At 37.5% G+C, this 24,813-nt stretch overlaps 2 protein-coding genes across 3 annotated transcripts in view; one reads left to right on the forward strand and one right to left on the reverse strand.

Annotated features, from left to right (window-relative positions):
- The window catches only part of LOC134801033 (uncharacterized), a 338,387-nt gene that overhangs the window by 240,951 nt on the left and 72,623 nt on the right, over positions 1–24,813 (reverse strand). The gene's annotated exons all lie outside the window — the stretch shown is intronic.
- LOC134801317 (rho-related BTB domain-containing protein 1) lies at positions 567–24,595 on the forward strand. 2 transcript variants are annotated; one of them, XM_063773859.1, is made up of 20 exons: positions 567–953; positions 4,889–5,071; positions 6,904–7,007; positions 7,862–7,945; positions 8,607–8,720; positions 10,262–10,469; positions 12,204–12,296; positions 12,787–12,939; positions 14,079–14,164; positions 14,404–14,530; positions 16,408–16,545; positions 17,503–17,526; positions 19,553–19,666; positions 20,286–20,456; positions 20,965–21,152; positions 21,665–21,725; positions 22,008–22,150; positions 22,603–22,724; positions 23,238–23,337; positions 23,787–24,595. In XM_063773859.1, the coding sequence occupies exons 2-19, from the start codon at positions 4,892–4,894 to the stop codon at positions 23,318–23,320; spliced, it is 2,193 nt and encodes a 730-aa protein (XP_063629929.1). In that variant the 5' UTR covers positions 567–953; positions 4,889–4,891; the 3' UTR covers positions 23,321–23,337; positions 23,787–24,595. The 2 variants fall into 2 exon arrangements, with proteins under 2 accessions (XP_063629929.1, XP_063629930.1); XM_063773860.1 differs by lacking the exon at positions 17,503–17,526 and having other exon boundaries at positions 23,787–24,594.

Consider the following 24,813-nt stretch of genomic DNA (forward strand, 5'->3'; position numbering starts at 1 on the left):
GACAGAATATTTTATTTTTCTTTTTGTGACTTTTCGCATGTATAGGTACCAAGAAGGATTTAGTAAAATTTCCTTCTTGTTACCCAATAAAAAGTTTTTATATGTGCAATTGTGGTCAAAATGAAAATAATGAAGTACGGACATCAAAAAAAGTTTCCTAAACCTCATTTGTGGATCTAAAAGCAATGCCAATTGTAATCAAATGCAATAAAACGAGAGCGAAAAACCAGTATCCGTGCCAAATCCAACTACTTGTGGACCACACTGTCAGCAAACTCCTACAATGTTGCATTTTATTCCAGAAGCGAATCACGTTGCTATCAACATTTGAGTAGGCGCTTCTTCCCGTATATAAAATATCTTAATAAAACAATTTTCTTGTACTTTTAAGCTATTGCTTCGCTTGTTTTCAATATAAAGCAGTATGTCATAGCATAGAACAATCCTGTTATGAATAGCGGAACGTCAAGCTTTTGTATTGTTTATGAACACAGTCTTGCATACCTACATAATAGCTACATACATAGCTGTACCTACAGCAAGAGGATATGATTCATTTATCATTTAGTACAATCCTTTGTAATTGTCTGAAGGATCGACCACGTATAAGGACGTAAAATTGAACAGATAGATTCCCTCGAGTTCGTTGACATCAACGAAATTGTCAATAACAAATTAAAATGAACCTGGCTCGTGCTCTGCGGATCTGCGCCGTCCGTTCATTGAAGGAACATGCGCAGAACACTGCATTGCTACAAAATCAACTTCACTCCGTAGCCTTTCTCGAATACATAAAGATAATTCACCATAATTTAGTAAAAGCAACGTAATGCTCCGAAGGATATCCTGAAAGTGCCACAGTTTATTAGTGAAAAACGTGACAATGTCCAGGTGATCTACGAAATGAGATAAGGATTTGAGAATAAACATTTTGGTTTTTCGTGAACGGAATTGTAAGTAAAAGTTATATTTTATTACATAATTTTTGGGTATCGATCCTTTGATTAATTTTGAGTGCCATAATAAGGGGATTAATCAATTGTCAGAAGTAAATTGATTCCTAAAAGGATTTTATTTGCTTATGTGGGAAGTTGCACGTATGTGACAGATGTTTAGGAAAATGCATAGTCATGCAAAAATAAATAGGTAAATATTTTATTTCTTCATACTTAAAAATAAAAAGAACCTACTCGATATGAAACATTAAATATATTAAACGATTAAATTGCTTCAGCCAATAATTAATTTTAGGTAGTTTTTTTTATCGAGGAAAACAATAAATTGCCGGTGTACAGGTAGCAGCAACGTAGCTGTACGAAAAAAATACAATGTAATGACGCGACGCGAATGTGATTGTATTTTTTTCAATAATTGTAAACTTTCGCTGCTGGCCTTACCTTTATGAAGTGTAAACTTTAGTGACTTTAGGTATCAAATGCGCTGCGGACAACTACCAAAAATCAAAATTGAAGTTAATCTCCGAAAAGTAAAAGTGTAATATAACTACAACTTGAATGAAAACGTCTAAAATATGAATATTATTTTATTATAAACTATATAAAAAAAAAAAGTCGACTATTAAGTATCTAAACATGAACGCATTTAAATCTATTAATTGCGAACGTTGCCTTTATTCTGAATGTCAACTGTCATACGTTTTTGGCAGATTGTTTGTTGTTATTGTTATTTAGCTTTAAAAAAATGTTTGCTGACTTCAAGTTTGATTGCTTTAAATGCTTTATTTGGATTGTTTTGAATAATTTAATAATGCATTTTAATATAGAAGGGATTATCCATGGAACCAAAATGTAAGGATGTTTGTTTTGTTTTTCCTAAGTTATTTTTCGATTTCAGTTTATAAGTTTTTATACAATATTTATTTGCTTGATGTTTAACAATAAATTTCAATGAATTTTTCGAGTGAGTTACAAAATCTTAATGGAATGTGCATTTTGTGTAACCACCTACACTATTGTTGCGTTTAACATGTGTTTATCACAAATATTTATTCCTGAGTTATGGATGTATAATATAATTATATTTAAGTATTTATCTTATAAATCTAATCTATATATTTATTATATTGTCATCTCATCTAGTATCCACAACGAGCCTTGTTGAGACAACATGCAGTAGGGCTAGGTTGATTTGTGTAGATTGTCCTATAATATTTGTTCATTTATTATAAACCAGACTATTAACCCTTTATAAGGCACAAGGGTGTCAGGAATTATGCAAAATTGAGCCCTATCACTTTGAAATGAAGTTCAAAATCAGGTGGGAGATATATTCCTTCTTCTTTATAAAAGGCTTAACTAATGTATAAATATCTGGGAGACCGAGCTTTGCTCGGAAAACATATAAAAACTTTAAAATGCGCGTTTTCCCAGAATTAAGGCCTATTTAGATCGATTTTTCGCCCCCGAAAACCCCCATACAGCGAATTTCATCGAAATTGTTAGAGCCATTTCCGAGATCCCTGAAATACATATATAAATAAACAAGAATTGCTTGTTTAAAGGTATTAGATTCATAAACATAAGTCAGCCTACCAATAGTCAGTCAAGCAGAAAATACTAAATGATCTCACTATTTCGGTAGCCTGTGAACGCAAGAATGCAACAGTTGTAACCCGGTGACCCAAATCTAGGACATGAATAACTGAGTGGGATGCAGCGTTCTTGGTATGCTAATATGTAGGTCAAAGGCTCTGGTATATTGGCCTGTGAAAATTACATTGTTCAAGGCATATTGCCAATCTTTTTATACATGCGGTCTGTGGGTCAACTTTACGCAGCGGGCATATAGCGACTTGCGAGTCCAATATAACAACGCGTTTAGGGTTCTGTTGGGGTTGCCGCGGCACTGTAGTGCGTCGGGCATGTTTGCGGAGGCGCGGACCGACGATTTTGCTGCCATAATGCGCAAGCGGTGCGCCTCCCTGCTAGCCCGAGTTCGCTGCAGCACCAACGGGCTCCTGAGCGCGTTCGCGGACCGCTGGGATTCCGCGCTGATGCGGAGATGGACACAGCTCCATGTATCGCGCTCCACGTAGGTAGGTTATAAGTTTTATTTGTTAAATTTTATTTATGTTGTTTTGCACTAACACTAAATTTAAGTAGTATAGACTTGTTACTAACATAATATGGGACTAGTCCTGAAATAAATATTATTCATTCATTCATTCATATTCGGGATTCAATAAACAAGTTGATGTATGTCATAAATAACCTTGTTTTAAGGTGGTTCATCAGCATTGTTTACATTTTATTTTATATACTTTGCCCTTTATTCTGAACATGATTGTTGGTTTTTAGTAGTCATTTTTAGTTTTGAATGTTTATATGAAGTCTCTTGGTTCAGTGTGTCTGTCGGCAATGGCCTCCTCCAACTCCTTCCAGTATTTCCTCTCTTGCCACCCTTGTCCAGAGTAGTCCCACTGTGAGTATATTTCGTCTTCCCATCGTGTTAATTGAGGGCCTTGCGATCTTGACCCATCTGTAGGGTGCCACATGAGAATTCTTTGGTTCCACTTCTCTGTCTTGCATCTTATAGTGTGGCCTGCCCACCTCCATTTTTGCATGTCTATGTGGGTGAGGATGTCTGCCACTTTTGTTCTGGTTCTTATGTCAGAGCTGCGGTTTCTATCCTGTAATTTTACACCGAGCACGCTCCTCTCCATAGCTCTCTGGCACTTCGCAAGTTTATCTCGTTGTTTAATAAAAAATATAATTCATTTCATAATTTATTTATTGCATCCATGGTGATACAATTTAATAAACATAATATACGAATTAAAACTAAACTTATCTTAATATATGGGGTCTAAATTTGAACATAATAAAAATGAACTTAAAAAGCTATACTTCAGTTAGCGCCACTAGCACCATCCCGCTAACCCGGGCTTAACCGGTTAAACCGTTAACCCAGTGTCAAATTGTACTGGTAACCATGGTAACTCCAGGTTTAACCAGTTAACCCCGGGTTAGTGGGATGGTGCAAGTGGCCCTTAGAAATTGTTTAAAGATGTTGCCTCTGCCCTTTTAGAAGTTCGTTATTTGACATTCATAAGCGCATTGTAATATGCCTACTTGAATAATAAATAGTTATTTGTACAACAAGAGATCAAAGTTTGATATTTCTTCGAGTGCTTATTTTGAGTCCCGTGCAAGCGAAAGATTCTATAATAGATTCACGAGCGTAGCGAGTGAATCTAATTTAGAATCTTGAGCGTAGTAAGGGATTCAAAAGCGCACGAGATGTAAATAACTTTGATCTCGTGTAGTACACAAAATTTTTCACCCTAAGCAGTGAGAACATACCTAGAGGGACAGAGATAATAGAACCCAAGTAAGTATATCGAACTTGTATTAGACCCCGCATGTTTAAATGACATTTGACTATAAAGGTCACTTGAATGTCATTTTGTCTCACTCAGTGAGCAAAATCGCATTTTGCTCACTGAGCGTGTTTCACTCAGTGAGCAAAATGCGATTTTGCTCACTTAGTGAGACAAAATGACTCAGTGAGCAAAATCGCATTTTGCTCACTGTTTTTAAGAAGCAAAGTACCCTTGTTCGAGCTGCTGAGGTGAAAAATCTTTTAACTACACCAGCTCGGAAAGGCTTACTTTGCACTTCAAAAACTGATAGCAAAGTTGCATTTTATTCACATGTGAGGCAAAGTAATCAAATGCAAATCTTGAGTTGTTTTCTTATGTTTGCTGGTAGAATTGACTTTTAAACGATGATTTTGGATGATAAATATTTAATAACATTCATTTGGATTTAATATGGTCTGATTTTGTTTGATATTTTACATTTAATATTTGCTTCGGGTTGGTGTGGTGAAAAAATCTGTATCTATCTTTATCTTAATCTTGTTCCAGACCATGGACAACGAGCAGCCCCACCAGGAGCTGGTCAAATGCGTGGTGGTGGGCGACACGGCCGTCGGCAAGACGCGGCTCATATGTGCCCGGGCGTGCAACAAGCACGTATCGCTGTCTCAGCTGATGACCACACACGTGCCTACAGTGTGGGCTATTGACCAATACCGCATCTATAAAGACGTGAGTCTTTAAGTAACTTTTTATTTGTAAAAAAAATGTGTAGTCAACCCTAGTGTTGTTTCACCAGCGCGCTTGGTCAACGATCGGATTGTTGAAGGTCGCTGTAAGTATTGTATTATGAAGGTACAGTGAAACCTGGATAAGTGAGACTTCAAGGGACAAGCAGATTTGTCTCACTTAAAGAGGTATTCCGCTTACCCAGGCTCTCAGTTAGCCAGGTACAAATAAATTTCTGTCTCATTTACAGAGGGTCCCACTAATAGAGGTGAGAATAGAGGATATTTCAGTTATAGAGGTGGTTAATAAGGTATTTAGTAATTATCTTTAAAAATAAATAAGGTAAAATAATCCTTATCCCTAAATATTTCTTAAGTCTATTAATTATTTCTTCAAATTTATTTTTAATGATTATATTTTCGAATGATAGAATTTTTCAATTTTTGATACGAACTTCATTGCCTCTTAGAAAATTATAAAATGAAAATGTGTTTATTTGTGTTAGTTATCAATAGTTTTAACTACTTACTTACATAAAGTAACTAAATGAAACTAGAAGTCGTTTAGACACAATCAAGCAAATGCGGAATTTGTGGATAGACTAAGAGTTAGTAAGAATACGGCAATTGATCAATAAACAAGTTAGAGAGGCCATAGACCAACTTTATCTCAGATACAGAGGTCAATTACTATAAAATTCTAAAAAACAATTAGGAAAATGTAATCTTATAAATATATCTTATATTTTATGTTAAGTAAACATCACTGTTTACTTTTTAAAAAACATATTTGTATATTTACATTAGTTAAGTTCTATTTAAGTGTATTATGAATGTTATAATTTTGGATAATGTTAAAGAAATAAATATTATTCTTATTCTTATTCTTATAGTCTCAGTAAAAGAGGTAAAATACACTCTCTGTCTCAATTATAGAGGTAAATCTGACTATAAAATCACAACAACTAATCCCAGTTATAGAGGTTCGTTTTATCTCACTAACAGAGGTAATTCAGTGCTAAAGTGTCGGGACCGCACCATGAGTCCCAGCTATAGAGGTTTCTCACTTATCCAGGTTCCACTTAACCAGGTTTCACTGTATTTAAAACGGTTTGTATTATCAAAGAGAAATAGAGGCGGCTTGACAAAGTAAATTATTTAGCCACAGTAAATTTACTGCCATCTTTCGACAGAATGTTAAAACTGTTAGAACGCCATTTGACTTTGATCATTATTCTTTCACTGATATGAGTTAACTTGTTAAATATTAATATTAACGCCATCTACTCTACACTAGGCCAAAGGTATGGTGCAATCTTGTCGAGCGATTTCGCCATAACCTTCAGCCTACTCTACATAATTTACCATGACAGTAACTCTCTATACACTCTATTCAATAGAGTCTATTGTCTTTGGTATTATAATATGATATGGGTAAAACCATATTATATTATATAATACAAACTACCACACCATGTTATATTATGGATATGGGTATGGCAAGAAACAGCACAGGACCGGGATCAGTGGCGAGCAATCGTGTTGGAGGCCAAGACACACTTTGGTTCGCTGCGCCAGAAGAGTAAGTAAGTATGGGTAAAACAGATGCAGAGCGTGAAACGTGACGTATGCAGAAACAGATACCTAGGGACTCCATGCACACTACTTAAAGGAGGCAGTTAGCGACCTAATGAGTGCTGGGGTAGTTAGAGTAGCGCTTCTACTTTTTGACACAAAATAGGCACAATGATTGTAAAAAAAAAATGTAGATTGATTTCCGGGAAATGCCCAGCATAACTAACTAACTAACTGTGCTAATTGTATTTGTTGTTTCAGGTGTTGGAAAGGTCTTGGGAAGTAGTAGACGGTGTGAATGTGTCGCTCCGGCTGTGGGACACTTTCGGAGACCATGAGAAAGATAGGAGATTTGCTTACGGGAGGTATGATCATCGGGTTTATATCAGACATACTCAAACTTTTGTGTGAAGGCCACAAAGACTGTTTTGCCTTATAGCCCCGGGCCGCTCTTAAAGGTGAGGTGACGTTCGGGTGGCAAGATTAGGTATCTATAGGTAGGTATACTACCAGGTTCACCTGGCGAGCCACATAAAAAAACCGGCCAAGATTTCGGGGTTGGTCCCGTAGTAAAAGTTGCTCAGGATAATCCCAAAACCTCCCTGGCAACGGGAATGCAGTTATTTTTTAGCCATTCTGTATGGGAACCCCGGAATTTCATAACAAAAGTTAAAAGTTTGAAAAATCAATCATAACTCGAAAACTACGAAAAACCGGCAAACATACATGGGTATAGTTTTCAAAACTTTGTTTTTGACTGTCTTATTTACCCCCAAAAAGTGCCCCCTATGGGCCCTATGTTTAACATTCATTTATTTACGTTACATGTCCGTCTTTGGGTCACAGACTTACATATGTGTACCAAATTTCAACTTAATTAGTTCATTACCTAGAATACCTAGTTGCGGAGAAAATTGGCTGTGACAGACGGACAGCCAGACGCACGGTTGATCCTATGAGGGTTCCGTTTTTTCCTTTTGAGGTACGGAACCCTAAAAACAAACGGTCCGCAGGTTGAGTATGGCTGTTTTATATTAATTATATTGACTAATTTGTAGTTTTGACAGCCGAAGAAATGGCGCTGTGCTTCTGTGGAAATTGGATTATCTAACGCTAACGCGCGTATGACAGCCAGTAGTTGTAGTTACAGCATAATGTAGATTCAAATCAATTCACGCCATTCTATACCAATGGGTTACGTATTATGTTTTGGTTTCAGATCAGATGTAGTGCTACTGTGTTTCTCCATAACCAATCCTATATCGTTGAGGAATTGCGGAGCGATGTGGTATCCAGAAATAAGGTATTGTCTACGCATATTTGAGCTTAAGATAAGTGCTACTTGAATTGTATTGTATTTATACTCTGTATCTTTACGTATATAAATAAAAGTAAACAAAATCTACCCTCAAATGGCTCCTTAAGCCAGTTGAGGGTAGATGAAAACATTACATGACCAAATAATGTAGGTTAATGTCAGGTCGTTCAGTGACAGATCCAAGCGGTTTTGTATGTGGTTGGTTAACCAATAAATCTTATAACTACCCGAAAAAGTAAAAAATGTTTGTTTACTTTTATTTAAATACGTACTTAAAGATACAGACTATTGTATGAGAAAAAAACAACAAGGAATAAGTGTGAAGAAATAAGGGTGAAGGTTACCTGTTCCTGGTTCCCCGAGTAGCCTGGGCTATATACTAGGAATCCTCTAGACCGAGTTTAGAGCAATTATTTCATGCAACCGATGATGCCAAAAATGCGAGGGTGCGCGGGACGAGGTGAGCGAAATCCCGTGCCGTGATTGGTCCGTTCAAAGACACGGATGTCACACAAAGACACTTTCGTCTCGAACATGGAGTAAAATTACCGTATGCGTGGCAGAGAGGGTAGCGCGACTATGCTAAGTCTGGAGGATGTTTTGTCTGTGAGCCTGGGCAAACTTAAGACTGTATAAATAATTTCAGGCGATTCTGCCCCAACACACCGATTCTTCTAGTGGGGTGCAAGAACGACCTCCGCTACATGTACAGAGATGAGACATATCTGAGCTACTGTAAAGACCGGAGCCCCTTCATCAGGTAAACTGCGACACGATAGATTTTTTTCTTTAGTATATAGAAATAATTTTATTCGTGAGCACAAACACATAATAGAAACATATATACAAAAAAGAGAAACATGTTGCTGGCGACTTCCAGCTCTGATCTTCCGATGAGACCATTAGTTAAGAATACAAAAGACAAAGATAGTAATTAGTTAAGAATACATTACAATAAATTACTATGTATGGTTTTATTACGTACAATACAGCTGTTATATCGGGTCAAACTCATCTTGGCCGTACATTACGCCTGATTAAAGGCCGTAACAGACTATCGCACCGCACCGCGACCTTGGAGCGGTTCTAGGAATAGCTCGTACTGGCGTGGACTTCCACACTATCGCACCGAACCGTCAAAACGGTGCGATCCTAGCTTACAGACTGCCGCACACGTGCGCCAGTGTTGCCAAGTGTCCCATATTTCCGTGTTTTTAACGAATTTTTGCAATGGAATCCTTTAAGAATTAAATTCAATTAATGTGGCTCCGCTTTTTTAGAGGTAGATGAACGGCCTATTTACATATTACCCCTAATATGATGCACTTTGTTTCATGAAAATCTTTAAAATCTGCGTCTTTAAAGCACTGCTTCCGCATTTTTGTTATTTCATCAACTGGCTACATTGCCGTCCACTGTCATAATTTGGAAATGACAGCTGTCAAACGGTGCGATGCAGCTTACACACTAGGGAAAATGGTGCGGAGCGCACCAGTATTATTATAACTTGTCAGTTGGTGCGACGTGCATGCCCACCGAACCACTATTAATAATAATTATGTGCGATCGAAGCTTACACACTATCGATAAATGCGCCGCACCGCACCAAGGTCGCGTTCCGGTGCGATAGTCTGTTACTACTTTAATAGCTAGCGCCACGCGGCAGCTACGCAAACTATACTAAAATGACAAACAAAACAGGTCGATTTGTTACGAACAAAAGCAATACTTTATCGATCTTACAGATTTGACTGCATTCATATATGACATTTAATTCAGTTAATAATTTATATGTAGGTAGTAGTGTGAGTACCTAAAAATCTTCTTCCTCGCCTTATCCCGGCATTTTGCTACGGCTCACGGGAGCCTGCATGGGGTTCGCTTGACAACTAATCCCAAGAATTGGGAACGTAGGCACTAGTTTTTACGAAAGCGACTGCCATCTGACCTTCCAACCCAGAAACTAGGCCATATTAGGATTAGTTCGGTTTCCTCACGATGTTTTCCTTCACTGAAAAGCAACTGGTAAATATCAAATGACGTTTCGTACATAAGTTCTGAAAAACTCATTGGTGTGAGCCGGGGTTTGCCTTACCGCTAGGCCACCAGCGCTTTGTGAGTACCTAAAAACATAAATTAAAATAATTAATAAAGTAATTTGATTTGTTCCCTAAGTAGGTATATATTTGCTGACGTGGTTGATGTTATGCAATACAATTTCGGGGGGAAAAAAGTGAATGATTATTTTAGTGTTAGGGGTTTCCCCAATTTCTCACTTTCAAATCAATTTTCTCGTTACAGAACCCCGCGAAAAAGCGACCTAGTAATGCCAGACCAAGGGCGCGCTCTAGCGGCCGAATACGGCATATATTACTACGAGACGTCAGTGTTCACTTATTACGGTGTTAATGAGGTGTTCGAGAACGCGATCCGCGCGGCGCTTATAGCGCGCCGCCAGCAGAGGTTCTGGATGACAAATCTGAAGAGAGTACAGAGGCCTTTACTACAGGTATTAATTATTATATTAGACAATGTACACACAGCTGCAAAAGTACATACTCACTCTATGTATACATTCACTAGAAAAAACTGGTAACTTTGTAAGTTATCATTCTATAAACACCGCCGCCGCCCCGCACCGCATTCTTTTATAGCGCGCCGCCAGCAGAGGCCCTTACTGCAGGTTGCTGCAGGTAACTGAACCTTATTGTCATAGACACAAGGTGCACCATAAAACTATTGCATAAAACCATCCATTTCATCAAAAATAATCGGATAAGAAAAGAAAAGACGCTTCGCACAAAGAATTTCGTACATTAACTCCCCTGTTCTTGTCTCTATCGCACGTTGTCCCGTTCATGATACCGGCGGTCAATGACACTGCGAGATGGACAGCTAGACTCTCATACAATAATATAAAACTAGAATGCGTTGATACCTTTACACTTCTCGGCTTGGATATCGACTCCAATATAAATTGGAAAGCGCACGTAAAAAAGATTGCAACTAAAATGTCAAAATTCACCTATGCATTAAGAGAATTAAAAAAAACCACTAACCTAAAATCTGCCCTTGCAGCTTACTATGCGTATGCCTATTCATGGTTAAAATATTCTATCATCCTATGGGGGAATAGCACGGATGCAAACGAGTTGTTTATTCTCCAAAAAACATGCGTAAGAATATTAGCAAATATCTATTGCCCTGACAGCTGCCAACCTTACTTCATCAAATTTAAAATCTTAACCTTAACTTCAATTTATATCTTTGAAATTTGCAAATTTGTACGTAAATACCCCGATCTATTTAAAAAAATTGCTGACCAACCTAGACGATACGAATCGAGAAATAAAAACAACCTTATACAGACAACAAACTCAAAACTAAAACTACATAGCACAAGCCCACAAAACATGGCCATCAACATTTATAACAAATTACCTAATGATATAAAAGATATTGAACTGGAAAAAATATTTAATAAAACTTTAAAACAACACTTAATCAAAAAATGTTATTATAGCGTACAGGATTATTTTAATGAAAATGAGTAAACAGCCAAATAAATGTATACTTACGCTGGTCAAACTTTTAAATACCTACTTGTAAGTAAATAGCTGATTCAGTTTACCTATTCGTATTTGTTTGTGTACAACGGTCTCGGTGTGAAAGTAACAAGGCACCGACCTACCTAATTGTATAATGCTAGAATATGAAATTATGCGGGCATATATAATGATAAGTATTGTCTACATATCTACCTACATTGCTGCGCCCATCAGGGTTTCATGTGTCATTTGTGTACCTACCCATACTCTTAAGTACTTGTAAAACCTTTAATGTACATGTGAATTGCAATAAATAAATACAATACAATACAATACAATTATGCGGGTGTGAGAGAGATAGGAACAGACGGGTCAATGTCCATTATTTACCTATTGGTATTCACGAATAAAAATACTTAGACACAAAATATAAATGTTTATATATTTTTTGCCAATGTAATATAACTAATCACTACACCTTATAAAATAACTACACCTTATAAAACAAAGTCCCCCTCCGCGTCTGTCTGTTTGTGTGTTTGTTCGCGATAAACTCAAAAACTACTTAACGGATTTTATGCGGTTTTCACCTATCAATTGTGATTCTTGAGGAAGGTTTAGGTGTATAATTTATTAACCCGTGCGAAGCCGGGGCGGGTTGCTAGTAACTAATATATTGTTGCTCGTTTTTCCAGGCTCCGTTCAGACCCCCGAGACCCCTGGAGCCGGACGTGGTTCCGGTGAACTCCAGCTATTTGGAAAACACGGCTACATTATTGCGTCAACAGGTGGGCATCTAAATGGAAAAAAATGCCGCCCAAGTACTTCTATGAAATTCTCTCTCTTCTTTGTCGGTTCCTCAAGGCTGAGGGTCGTGAGTCGTGGCCATCAGGAGTGCAGTTCTTCACCACCGCTCTCCAAACCCCCCTGTCTTGGGCCAGCTGTATTGCCCCCTGGATGTTGACGCCCGTAGCCGCGTAGCGTCGCGTATGGCATCAGACCACCGAGTTGGAGCCCTGCCTCTACCTGCGCTGCCCTGCTTCTATGAAATTATGACGTATAAATAACACTTGCACTGCGTGGGCTATCAAAATCGCTGCAGACTTTTCTAGGTCTAACTTTATCGTAAAATTTAACAAAGGTGTGCTAGTTTAATGAATAGTATGAATACGGAGGTTAGGTGTAAAGATTTGCATGCATATAGAAAGAAATCTCATTTTTGATACTTGTGAGACTTTTCTTGATCTAACTCTTATAATTTTCTATAATTTGTTCCAGTATTTCTCCGACATGGTAATAATCTGCGGCGCGAAGGGCTTCCCCGTGCACCGATTCATGATGGCGGCGGCCTGCGAGGCGTTCCATAGACTGCTGACCACCGAGTGCGGCCGCTCCGCTGAACTGGCTCGCTCCTCCAGTGAGAGCAGCATGGTCAGTGTATTTCCCTGTGTAATCCGTAAAGACCAGCGCACACCGGCTGCGTGCACGCACACGCCACGCGGTATGCCGACTCTTATAATGCTCCCTGCATTACAACGCGTATACGCAGGGTTTGCTGTGAATTTGCGAGATCGTTACTCGCTCGTCTCGCCATTGTGATAAACGCTCTTAACGCAAGTAGGTACATATAACGTTAAATATACCAAAGACATATGGAATAATTTACGTGACAGTAACTTCGTATAAGATGAATAAAGTCTAAGGAAAAAACGTGCCTCGGAAATCAAGAAAGTCATTCTCGGATAGATGGCGCACACACCTTTAGCCTATGCTCAGCTAGATGGCGTGACGACACCGTTATATATTTAACAATTTTAACACATAGATATCAGTGAATGAACATGGATCAAAATGATATAAAAATAATAAAATCATTTATACACAGCAGATATATTTTTTGATAACTTTATACGTTTTCATTTTGAGTTTTAGTCGTGTGCCGATAGATAGTTTATACACAACAGATATATCAGTGAATGAACATGGGTCAAAATTATATAAAAATAATAAAGTCATTTATCCATATGTATATACATTTTTTTTATAATTTTGTACGTTTTCATTTTGAGTTTTAGTCGTGTGTCGATAGATGGCAGACCCCTCTATACTATCTATTCTCTTTGCTTATACCAAAGACATATGTAACTTCGTATAAGACGAATAAAGTCTAAGGAAAAAACGTGCCTCGGAATTCAAGTAAAAGTCATTCTCGAATAGATGCCGCACACACCTTTAGCCTATCCTCGGCTAGATGGCGTGACGACACCGTTTCATATTTAACAATTTTAACACATAGATATCAGTTAATGAACATGGATCAAAATGATATAAAAATAATAAAATCATTTATCCATATATATACATTTTTTGATAACTTTATACGTTTTCATTTTGAGTTTTAGTCGTGTGTCGATAGATGGCAGTAAATTTACTGTGACTACAAAATTTACTATGACAGGACCCCTCTATACTATCTATTCTCTTTGCTTATACGTATGAACTCGCGATAAACAAAGTGTAAATAGGCCCTTAGTTCCGTTGTAATTCTTTACTTACATATATTGTTGTAGGTGAGCAGCATGGGGGAGGCGACGACGGGTGACTTCAACGAGGACACAGAATATCTGATCCGGCAAGATCAAGCGAAACAAATGAGGTACACATTATTGCTTTCGGTCGTGTTTAAATTTATCACCATTTCTTGAGAATTACCTACTTTCCGCACTTGTATCGTAAATAACAATTTTGGTGGAATTTTTTGGGACCAAATGACAGCGGGACCAAAAAAAATCCGGGAGAAAAAAAGTCTAGTGATTTCTTTCGAGAGAATTTCCAAATGTTAAATTATTACGTTTATTGGTAATTATCTGTTTATAATAAAACATTTGTTAACAGAGTATGGGATCAAATAAAGCGGCGGTCGTCCTGTCAGATTCTGACCCTGAGCGACAGTTGTAAGAAGCCCCCAGACCTCTATAGGGAGGTCAACCATCCCGCCATCAACTCTATAAGAGTGGTCAAGGTATGTGTAACGCGAAATATACACGGTGGCTAAAATATAACTGCGTTGCCAGGGAATGCCAAATTTACCCTCCCATAGAAAATGGACAAGCCAAAATGTATGAAACAGCCAAATTTTCTTTCTCGCAAATTCGGGTTTGGTCCCATAGTAAAAGTTGCTCAGTATAATCCCAAAACCTCCCTGGCAACGGGAATGCAGTAATTTTTTAGCCAATCTGTATAAGGTGTTTCATCAGTTGGGACAGTGAGGCTAAAGCTCTGTTTTCCTGGGATAGCGGTGCTGACATACTGCCTTCTTCAAAATAATAAGGATAAATATGGATGATTAGTATTTTGTATTATTCTCCGCTATCCAAGGAAAACAAGGCTTAACACCATGATGAGTCCACTCCACTAACACTTAAGAATAAGTGCCCACCCAATAGCACTTAATTCTAGCAAAGCATTCCTGAGCCATTTTGCCCTAACCTTTTTTTACTGACTATTGACATTTAACAAATATTAACAAGAAGTCAATGAAACCCATGAACCCTCAACATACAAAACATGTGCCCATTAGGCTAGGCGTATGCTGAGACTCAGTAGGCGACGCAGCGCAGCGCAGAGGAGATTCTGTACAGTATAAAACGCTCTTTAACTAGGCACGCTGCATCGCAAGGACATTCCATACTTTACAAAATCTGCGCTGCGTGAACTGCGTCGCCTGCGTCTCAGCACACGCCTAGACTTGTAGTAGTAGTAGTAGTAAAACACTTTACTGTACAAAAATCAAAACAAAACAGGAAAAATAACATTCGTCATAAGTACAAAGGCGAACTCATCCCTTTAAGGGATCTCTTCCAGTTAACCTTTGAGCAATTGAGGGAGAATTGGAGACGGTAGACATCCGTACTGTACCAACAGCGTAAATAAAAGAAAAAGAAAAGAAAATTATAATAATAATAAAACGAAAAGTTTCCTAGTCACTTATAATATTAGCAAGTTACCTACAACAAATATATACATATATACACGACTAAATACATATATATTCTACAATACATATTACAAATATACGAACACTACAATACCGCACACATCCTTAAAATTAAGTTTTGTCTGCTAGCCATAACCTTTTTAAATTGGCTTGTTTGGCTGATCCGGATTCCCGGATCCAATGGCAACTTCTCACATTATACGTTATTGTACAAACAGCAACACTGTTAACTATCCATCGATGGACTTTATGCCTTTTCTAATAAGGTTAACCCATGGACAGTGTGGACGATGGTACAGTCGACGTCAAAGATATGTTTACATTTTTGGCCTTATTACAAAGGAGTAAGGTGCAAAAGTGTAAACATATTTTTGACGTCGGCTGTACAATAGTAGTTTGTGTTACAAGGGATTAAAATTATATATTTCCGTCAAGGGCGTACATTGAATCTTGAATGAAGCGATGGATTCTAAAGTAGAATCCTGAGCGTAATGAGGGATTCAAGTGTTAACGCCCAAGACGGAATAATTTTGATACCGTGTGACACATACTGCTTTTCACATCAACTATGAGGAAATTGTTATGTTCCAAAATATGTATTATTTGACCAAAAAAAATAGTATGAAAGAAAGAATCGTGTCCTAGAACAGAAAAGTGCCACTTTGATCCCTCCTAGAGGGGAAGAAAAGGCCCTTTTTCGAATAGGTGATGTGAAAAGTCTTTTTGTTGAAAAAGAGTCCGGGCGCCAGGTTTTGAAGACAAACATGCACAAAGTAATTTTAATTTTTAACAAGCAGGAACGTCCAGAGGCCTTGTGTTCAAGTCTCACCCGAGACAGTAATTTTTCCACTTTATTTTTAATTTATTCTAAGCTTAATGCACAAAGTAACTTTTTTTTCCAGTGTGACAAAATCCAACACGCAACGTCGTCAACGCAGACCATAGTCACTATGAGCAAACTGATCTCACAAACTGTCATGCAAGAAATCATCAACTTCGTATACTCGGGCACCCTCGACGGAACGGCCTTCAAACAACAGGTACTCAAATATGCCCTATTATTAACGTTATAAAGTTGGTTTCCCTTTGTCGCTTAAGCTTCGATTTCTATATATTTTTAAATAAACTTTGCTCCATTTGGGGTCATCCGTGAATTACGTCACACGAATTTTATGATTATTTTACCCCTTGTCACACCTGGTCATATTCGGCTACCCCTTCCCTAGTGTGACGTCACATATTTGGAAATTTTGTTTTCAACGGAATCTGCAATTCGAATTAATTACATATTATTATATCCATAATAATATAAAAAAAACGAGTTATTTTAAAGAGCCTATATATTAGTGTCCCACTGCCAGTGGAGAGACACTCCTCACTTCGGGCAAACTCGGCTCCGTTCGGCTCAGCATTGCTCCGAGCAGTTATTAAGGTTGGCACCACTTGACTTCCTTTTGCGTGCACGACCACAGATAGGATAATGAATTGAATTTTGACAACCCTAAATAGCCGCAAGGGATAGTGCCATACATTAGAAAAGGATCTTAGCATGATTCGTCCCTAAATCGTTGTCAAACTTCGGTTTTGTAGGAAGTGTCTTTTCTGTACGGTAGTACTATTATTTATTCTGTGCCACTGCTGGGAAAGGCTTCCCCTAGACTTCAATATTAGAAATTTTAAAACACAAAACCGGTTAGGAATTAAAAGTTCACGAATAAAACCGCAATATCATTGCAAAAACTAGTTAATTTAACTGTACATAAATAAACAGCGAATATAAATTATGTTAACACATTATTTTCGGCTACAGATGAAGAAGAAGAAGACGTGACCCCCTCCCCCCCTTGCCACAACATGTCACATTATCTTGACCCCTCCCACCCCTAAACGTGTGACGTAATTAATGGATGGCCCCTTTTGACACGTGCTTAAGCTCTATTATTAAAATTAAACTATAATTAATTATTAATATAATTATTATTAACACTGTTCTGCAGTCCGCTGCAATTGGATTATTACTGGTAAACATTATTATAATAAATAACGCATAAATCATGATTTATTTAATTTTTATAGTATAAAACATTCAAAAACATAGTTATTCATATTTTTTATTATATTTATAAGTATGTTGGTGCACTGGTTTGGTTTTTTTTTATAGTTTTTTTTGCCTATTTTATTCATCACAGCAACACTGCTATTTCTTCAACGATTGCTTAAGGCTGCCTTTCCAATGAGACGGAGATGAGACCTGCAGGAATAGGGAATATTACGCGAAACTCTGCGTAGAGGGCGCCACTACCACAATCCATCATCTGGGGGTGTACCGCGAAACAAGAAATTTCGATTTTCGCATTTCCCGGTAGGCCCTTGTTAACAAACCGCCTTGATGCATCAATGTCATACTATTATTGTCTGTGAAAACTTGTACAAAAAACAGTTTAAGGCACAGTATGTATAAGGTACTCTATGGTTTACTATAGGCACTAGTGCTGCTCTCTGGTGGCAGAACATTGCATTTCTCAGCTCCGCTTGATTGTTGATTCCCTCACGTCTCCTCTCATCTCCGCCTCAGTGGAAAGGCAGCTTAAAAACTGTTATCCATTCAATTTAACTGACTATGTCAACAGGGTTAATTGCGTTTATGGGGTGAATGGGTGAATCGACTTTTTAGTGACATTTAGGTTACATAATTAAATACCTGCGAAGTTACGAATACTAAATACTAATTGGATACTAATAAGTGATTAGTTGATTACTAATATAACCTCATCAATCATGTATGTAATGGTGCGTTACTTTTACATGTTTACGCCTCATCTTTGGTATACTGGCGGACATAACGGCCGTAACACAGCCAGTGGAAAACAGAGAAAACGGCTTTTATCATTAAGTAGGCACTGGGGCAGTGAGGAAATAAACATCGCCATTAGGCAGATCAGCCAATCAAGTAGCCAAGGTTTTTTGCGATTTATGGGTTGGTTTCATAGTAAAACTTGCTTAGTGAGCAAGTAGCCATGGTTACAATTAGTTGTCCAGGGGACAAAATACTTAAAATCCTGATTGTATGATATTTAAATGTACCAAACATGCATTTTTGTGGTATTTATAACCAATTCCCATAATGGGCTATCAACTAAGCATGTTACTAGAACGGCATACAACATCTTCGAACAAAGTACGCCAGTATTGTCCCTTGGACAACGAGACAGGATAACAATACAAAAAAAGTTGATTCACCCAAATGCGATTTCTCGAAAATTAAAATAAGGTTGTCTAACCCTTCAACTTCGCCATGAACGCGTTAGCTCAATTTCACTGTTCACTGTATCATATTCAGGTTTAACTGCCTTTGCATTTTACAACTACCTAGTCGTAACACTCGTTAACTCTAAAATCGCATTTTGTCACATATCGCAATACCTATGTCGCGGGAAACTGTACTTGTTCATCCCTCCTACCTAGAACTTTGAAGGTAGTTTTTAAATATACTTTAGTCCTCAATATCTACTTCTCGCTCCTATTTCTTTAACACCATGAAGGTATTATTTTAATATACTGATTTTATCTTCAATATCAATATTTCAATTTCATATCTTTTTACATTTACAAGGTAGATTTTAAATATACTTATTTCATATCTTCAATATTCTTCTATCTGCATTTGCCAAAGTATTTTTAGCATCTAGTTTTTGTTTTATCCAAAACACAATCATTTGACAAGATTTACTTCTTAGATTGGTTTATCAGTTCGATTTATAGGAATCATTATCATCATTGAAATACTACTTTGAATAGTAGATTTTTCACCAACTTGTGTATAGGTACTAATAGGTTTACAAATTGTCAGTAGTGTGGACGATGTTAGTATGTATATCTAATCACCCAGTTGATGTAAAAGAAATACCCCAGTAATAAAGTCACGAAAAGCTTGTGCAAGATTATCAATTATCATAATATGTAGGAAATACTTCAAGCTAAAATCCACTTTAATTTCTTTAATAATAAAACTTAGAATAGCTTGTACAAGTATATTATGTTGTACAGGAAATACGGCAAGCGGCAGAGCTGCTCGGCTTCCATGAGCTCACGAAGCTCACGCAGTTCATATTGGACCAGCATTTGCTGTTCGACAAGGTGTTCATGCAGAAGTTTCACATGGTAAGTCTGTTCACAACGCAGTTATAATATCTGAATGCATAATTACAAGAAAACAAATGGTTTACCTTTCTGTGGTTGAACGGATGTGCGGCAGCAAATGTGTCATCTTTACGGCGTGATTAGTCATTCTTATGCACGTTTGATCATTTACATGGCGCGCTGTTTTATTGAACTGAACCCTAAAAAAGGAGAAAACATACATTTGCGACGAAAAAACAAGTTGAATTTTCGCGCCTTTAATGGATTTTGATACCTATACATGCATCGTCGCGGTATTTATGGTACAAAAGAATTTTTCTTATTAGGATCAAAAAGCTCGCATTTCTGAGTATTCACAACAAGTGTGCTGTGGCGTCTCCTCTAGCTGTCACTGCCAACGTCGTGCCATATTAATCTAACAGATGGCGTTAGGGACCTAGAACGCAATTAGTAAGAGACCTAAATCGCGCTTACGGAGTTTTAAATGTCAGTTGCTATATATATAACTTCGAATCCGACCAACTCTCAGTGGACTTCGGTCCCCAGGCATAACACCCGCCTGGAGAGAGTACTCTCTATTGCCCTTCTCTACAATCTACAGTGCTTTTTCTAAATACTCATAATGTGTTTTTTTTTCAAGCCAATACCCCAACGGCTGCGAGAAATGTACGTTGAGCGCAACCTCTTCGCGGATATAACCTTCGACCTGGATGACGGTATTCATCTGGCTCACAGAGCTATTCTCATGGCGCGGTGCGACCCTATGAAGGCTATGTTCCAGGGGCACTTTAGGGAAAGCACGAGCAGAGTGGTAAGTTCTAATCTCATATCCAGAATTCCAGTATATTGACATCAGTTGGAAAATCAATTTGTAATTTAGACAAATCATTTAATAAGTTTTCATCAGACTTGCTCATCAAGGGTGGTATTTGACATTTATCACTCGTTTGAACGTCATTATCCTGGCGCATTTCGTCATTCATGTGGTGCAATAAATAATTGTTATGGCTTATGGTGTTTTAAGTCATTTTTATGGCGAACAAAATCAGGTGTCCTTCTGACCATTTTTCGGGTGTGATCATTATGACAAACAATATTAGGGAATACAAAGATAGGAGAAAAGACTTTAGGGATTCAGATATAGATCCAGCAAAATCATTGTTATGGCACGATGCATTTTAAAGTCGTCATTTATTATTTGTAATCATTTAATGGTGCGTTGTTTTATTACAAATACAAGTCTCAAGCGTTCTTTAGAACTCGTTGTAAGCTATTTTTTTTAACTGTACAAATAACAATCCAAACTTCTTTATTTTCAGATCTCATTCCCCGGCGTGAAAATGTACGCATTCCACATCCTACTCTGCTACATCTACTGCGACAACATTCCCGTAGTGGAACCGACTCGCTGTGTGGAACTGCTGGAACTGGCTAACCGATTGTGCATGAATCGTCTGGTTAACCTTGTCGAGGCGCGAGTTATTGATCGACTGCGGCATCAGGACAGGTACAAAAACTGTTAAATAACCAACGGTACCACTTTGCCGCTTACCATAAGGACGAAATTTGTTTGTATCTTTGTACGAATAACCTGTCAAAGCGTTCTTATGGCAAGCGACCAAGTGATACCTTTTGCTTGAAAACGACATAATTGAAGATATTATGGCGTTGCAATAAGTTTTATGAAAAATCAGTTACTATATCATTGTTGTTTTAAAATGGCTGACAACATACGGCACTCCTTTTGAAAGTGGTAATCAACCCATCGGTCTATGTATTATTTGTTCTCACAAAGATTTACACTGTCACTTCTTAAATGCCGGCAACACACTCACAACCCCTCTGATATTGCGGGTGTCCATGGGCGACGGTAATCGCTTACCATCAGGCGATTAGTCTGCTCGTTTGCCTCCAATATAAAAAAAAAATTCATAGTGCTTCACGTCATTTCTATGGCGAAATGCGTCATTTATATGTCATTGTTTGGTGCCCTGAGTACTTGATGTTTTTTGTTCACAGATTATGCGGAGAAGACGATCAAATTGTTGAAATAGTACTTTCGTTGTTGGAGCCTGTAAAGGTAAATTAGTTGACTTTTCTTTGCGTTGACATTATATCTCAATAATTAAAAAGTGTAATGTTTTGTTTCGGATCATTGCCTTAAATAAATATCTTAAATCTTAAAGGACAAGTGTGAAATAAATTATTATTTTAGTAGTTTCGTTAAGTAGTGTCTCCTGGGTCACTTTTAAAAAGTTAAAACTTGAAATTTGGGTTTCGCAGGGGCAAAAGTACTTATACGCTTAAAAGATATGCGTTTAATAAAATATTTTAGTTGAGCCTGATTTTAACTTTTTTTCAGTTGCACAACGCACACAACCTAGCAGACTGGTGCGTGTGGCGTCTGTGCGGCGCGTACGACCGCGTGTGCCGCGCGCGTGCGTTACGTCACATTGGTGCTGCCTCTAGGGACTACCTGTCTGAGAACCGCTGGCCGCCGGTGTGGTGAGTCCCCTAAAATTCCATACAATAGGAAAATAAGAAGAAAAATAATTATATTGGAACAGACTAAAAAGCAAATAACAAAAAGTCCAAACATTTGGAAAATCAGTGCTAATTTAGTGTATTTTTTACTTTGCTGAGTTTTTTGTGGCTTTCGTGAAATTAAGATATAACTTTCAAGCTTCGTGTTATCTTCTTGTGGGTCTGCAATTTTCCTTTAACAAATACATTTATTACTATAGTTTGTCAAAGGACTGTCTCATTTCAATCATAGGCAGAATCATACCATATTATGTTTGTCTTACACTAGTACTAGCACCCAAAAGAAAAGGCTGAGTATAGTTTTCCTGGTTCTTACTGACTGACAAATTGGTTTGACCAACTATATTATATTTCGCCTTTTGCTGTAACTAATAACTTTATATATGCGATTACTTATAAAATCCGTGTTTCAGGTATGTGAAAGAGTACGACTTCTACCAGAAGTGTGTGACGGAGCAATCTAAGGAGCAGAAAGAGATTCGGCCCGCTACTTCGGTGCAAGCGAGCCAGCAGACAGGCTGTCTCTGTTTTACGAGTGAGTTCTACTCAATATGCATTATCATATATATAATAAAAATGAATTGAATTCTCGAGGAACAATGGTCGAAGAACATAACAACTTATTTTTTGCCATTGAAATAATGTCTCTTGGGTCACTTTTGTAAAATATGACTTAAGGGTGCAATTCACCATAGATATCATATGATTGAGGTAATGATCGTATGTTTACTTAATTCATTTAATTTGATATGATGAAATAATGTCTCCTGCGTCACTGTGAAAGTCCATAAAGTGTAATTCAGTATTATACAAGTTAACTGTAATAATTATGTGTACATGAATTTTACCAAACTAATGTTATTTTAATTAATGCAAGTAGTTATTAAGCGATTTTGCTGTATGGAGAAGAAGAAGAATTTGTTCATTGTTTACCGTGTCTCACAATATATTAAAATATAAGTTACAAAGTCACAACGACTATCCCTTTCAGCGATACAATATTAAAGTTATATATCATATTATGTAAAGTTTAATATGTTTCTCGCAGGTAAGACTCGGCGTGAGAGCGACAGCGCGACGCCGGAGTCCAGCGCGCTGTGCCGCCGCGAGACGCCGCACCAGCCGCTCTGACCCATGCCGTGCTGGAGGTAACTATGCGATAGGCTTAGAACCAGTTGCACCAACCGCTAATTAGGAACTGATCAATGTCAATGAGTAGTGTAGTATGACACTTCCTACACAAAAAAAATTGCGGAGGTTTTAACAATAACAAGCGGTTTGGTGCAACTGAACCGTCACCTATTTTAATAGCACAAACATTACAATCACCACACCACAAATTGGCGCTTCCATACTTACTTAATTGCGTCTACGTTTACGGCCAGAAATCATAATGACTAACTTCAATCTTGAGAGTAGCATACGTTGAAAATAGCAGTTTAAAATGTAATTAACTATATATTTTTAAAAGGAAAGTAAAAAAGTAGGCAGCAATGCGAAAACTGAATATAAAATGTCAATATTTTATTTATTAGAGTTAGCTATCTTTAGTATTTTATCTATTAGTTTTTATACATATATAATGTATTGTCCACAGGTCTCTCCGCTACGCTGTGTTACTACCAGTGTCAATGTGTTTTATGACAACCATACTGACTATACTCATACTTTTCCACCTTTACAACTAATTTAACACGCGGTAGACATAGTTTACCTAGACTACGCACTCGACTCTAGCGACACAGACTGCTATAATTATGTCACCATCTAGGTGTAAACTGCACTAAGAATCATTAAAGTTTTCGACATTGGAAAGGTAAACCAAAAATTAGCTTCAGAATGTAAGTAGACAAAACTAACATTGGGTTGGTTAGATTTTTCATGTAGTTTTTCTGTCTCGTAAGCCAGGGGACTTCTTTGACAAGATTTCTCTCAAAAACTCCTATAATCGATTGAAATGCGTGGAACTACCACAAAAGACACGTATTTGAGGAATTCAACCTCTACTAATTCTAAGAAACAGAAAGAAAAGTACGGCTTGAATGAGTGACCCTAGGGACACAACTGTGGCAGAAACTACAATAAAATTGAATTGGCCCAAGTAGCGAAATAATCTTTAGATCTTTCCAGATGTTTGTTTATTTGATTTGTCTTTCCACTGTCGATTTAAACGCACATAAAAAATAAAAGAAAAAACAAAATGAGCTAATTTAACCTATTAAGAAAATAGTAAACTCCTTTAATTTAATACTTTTTTAACAAAAAAATAGATCTTTTTGATATAACAATGTTCATTTCCTCGAGGTCACGAGACGATCACAAGCGTGATCCAGGAGACATTGCTTTCTCTTTCTTGTTGAAATAGGTAACTTACTTAATATTTTGATAACATTTCTGAAGTTCCGTCTTGTTAATTTTTAAAGGGCATAAAATATAGGTACTTGTCGAGTTATCTTTTGGCAAAAAACAGTTGCTATTTTTTTGGGCAAAAAACTACAAAATATTAAACAGTACACGTCGCGCGCAGTAGAGAGCTAGAGACCGCGCGTGCAGTCGGTGGTCCGGTGGAAGATCCTCGTACACGGATCGAAACATGTCGAGCATTTATTTGACTTAATAATACT

Source organism: Cydia splendana, chromosome 21 (genome assembly GCF_910591565.1).
Source record: "Cydia splendana chromosome 21, ilCydSple1.2, whole genome shotgun sequence".
Lineage (NCBI taxonomy): Eukaryota > Metazoa > Arthropoda > Insecta > Lepidoptera > Tortricidae > Cydia > Cydia splendana.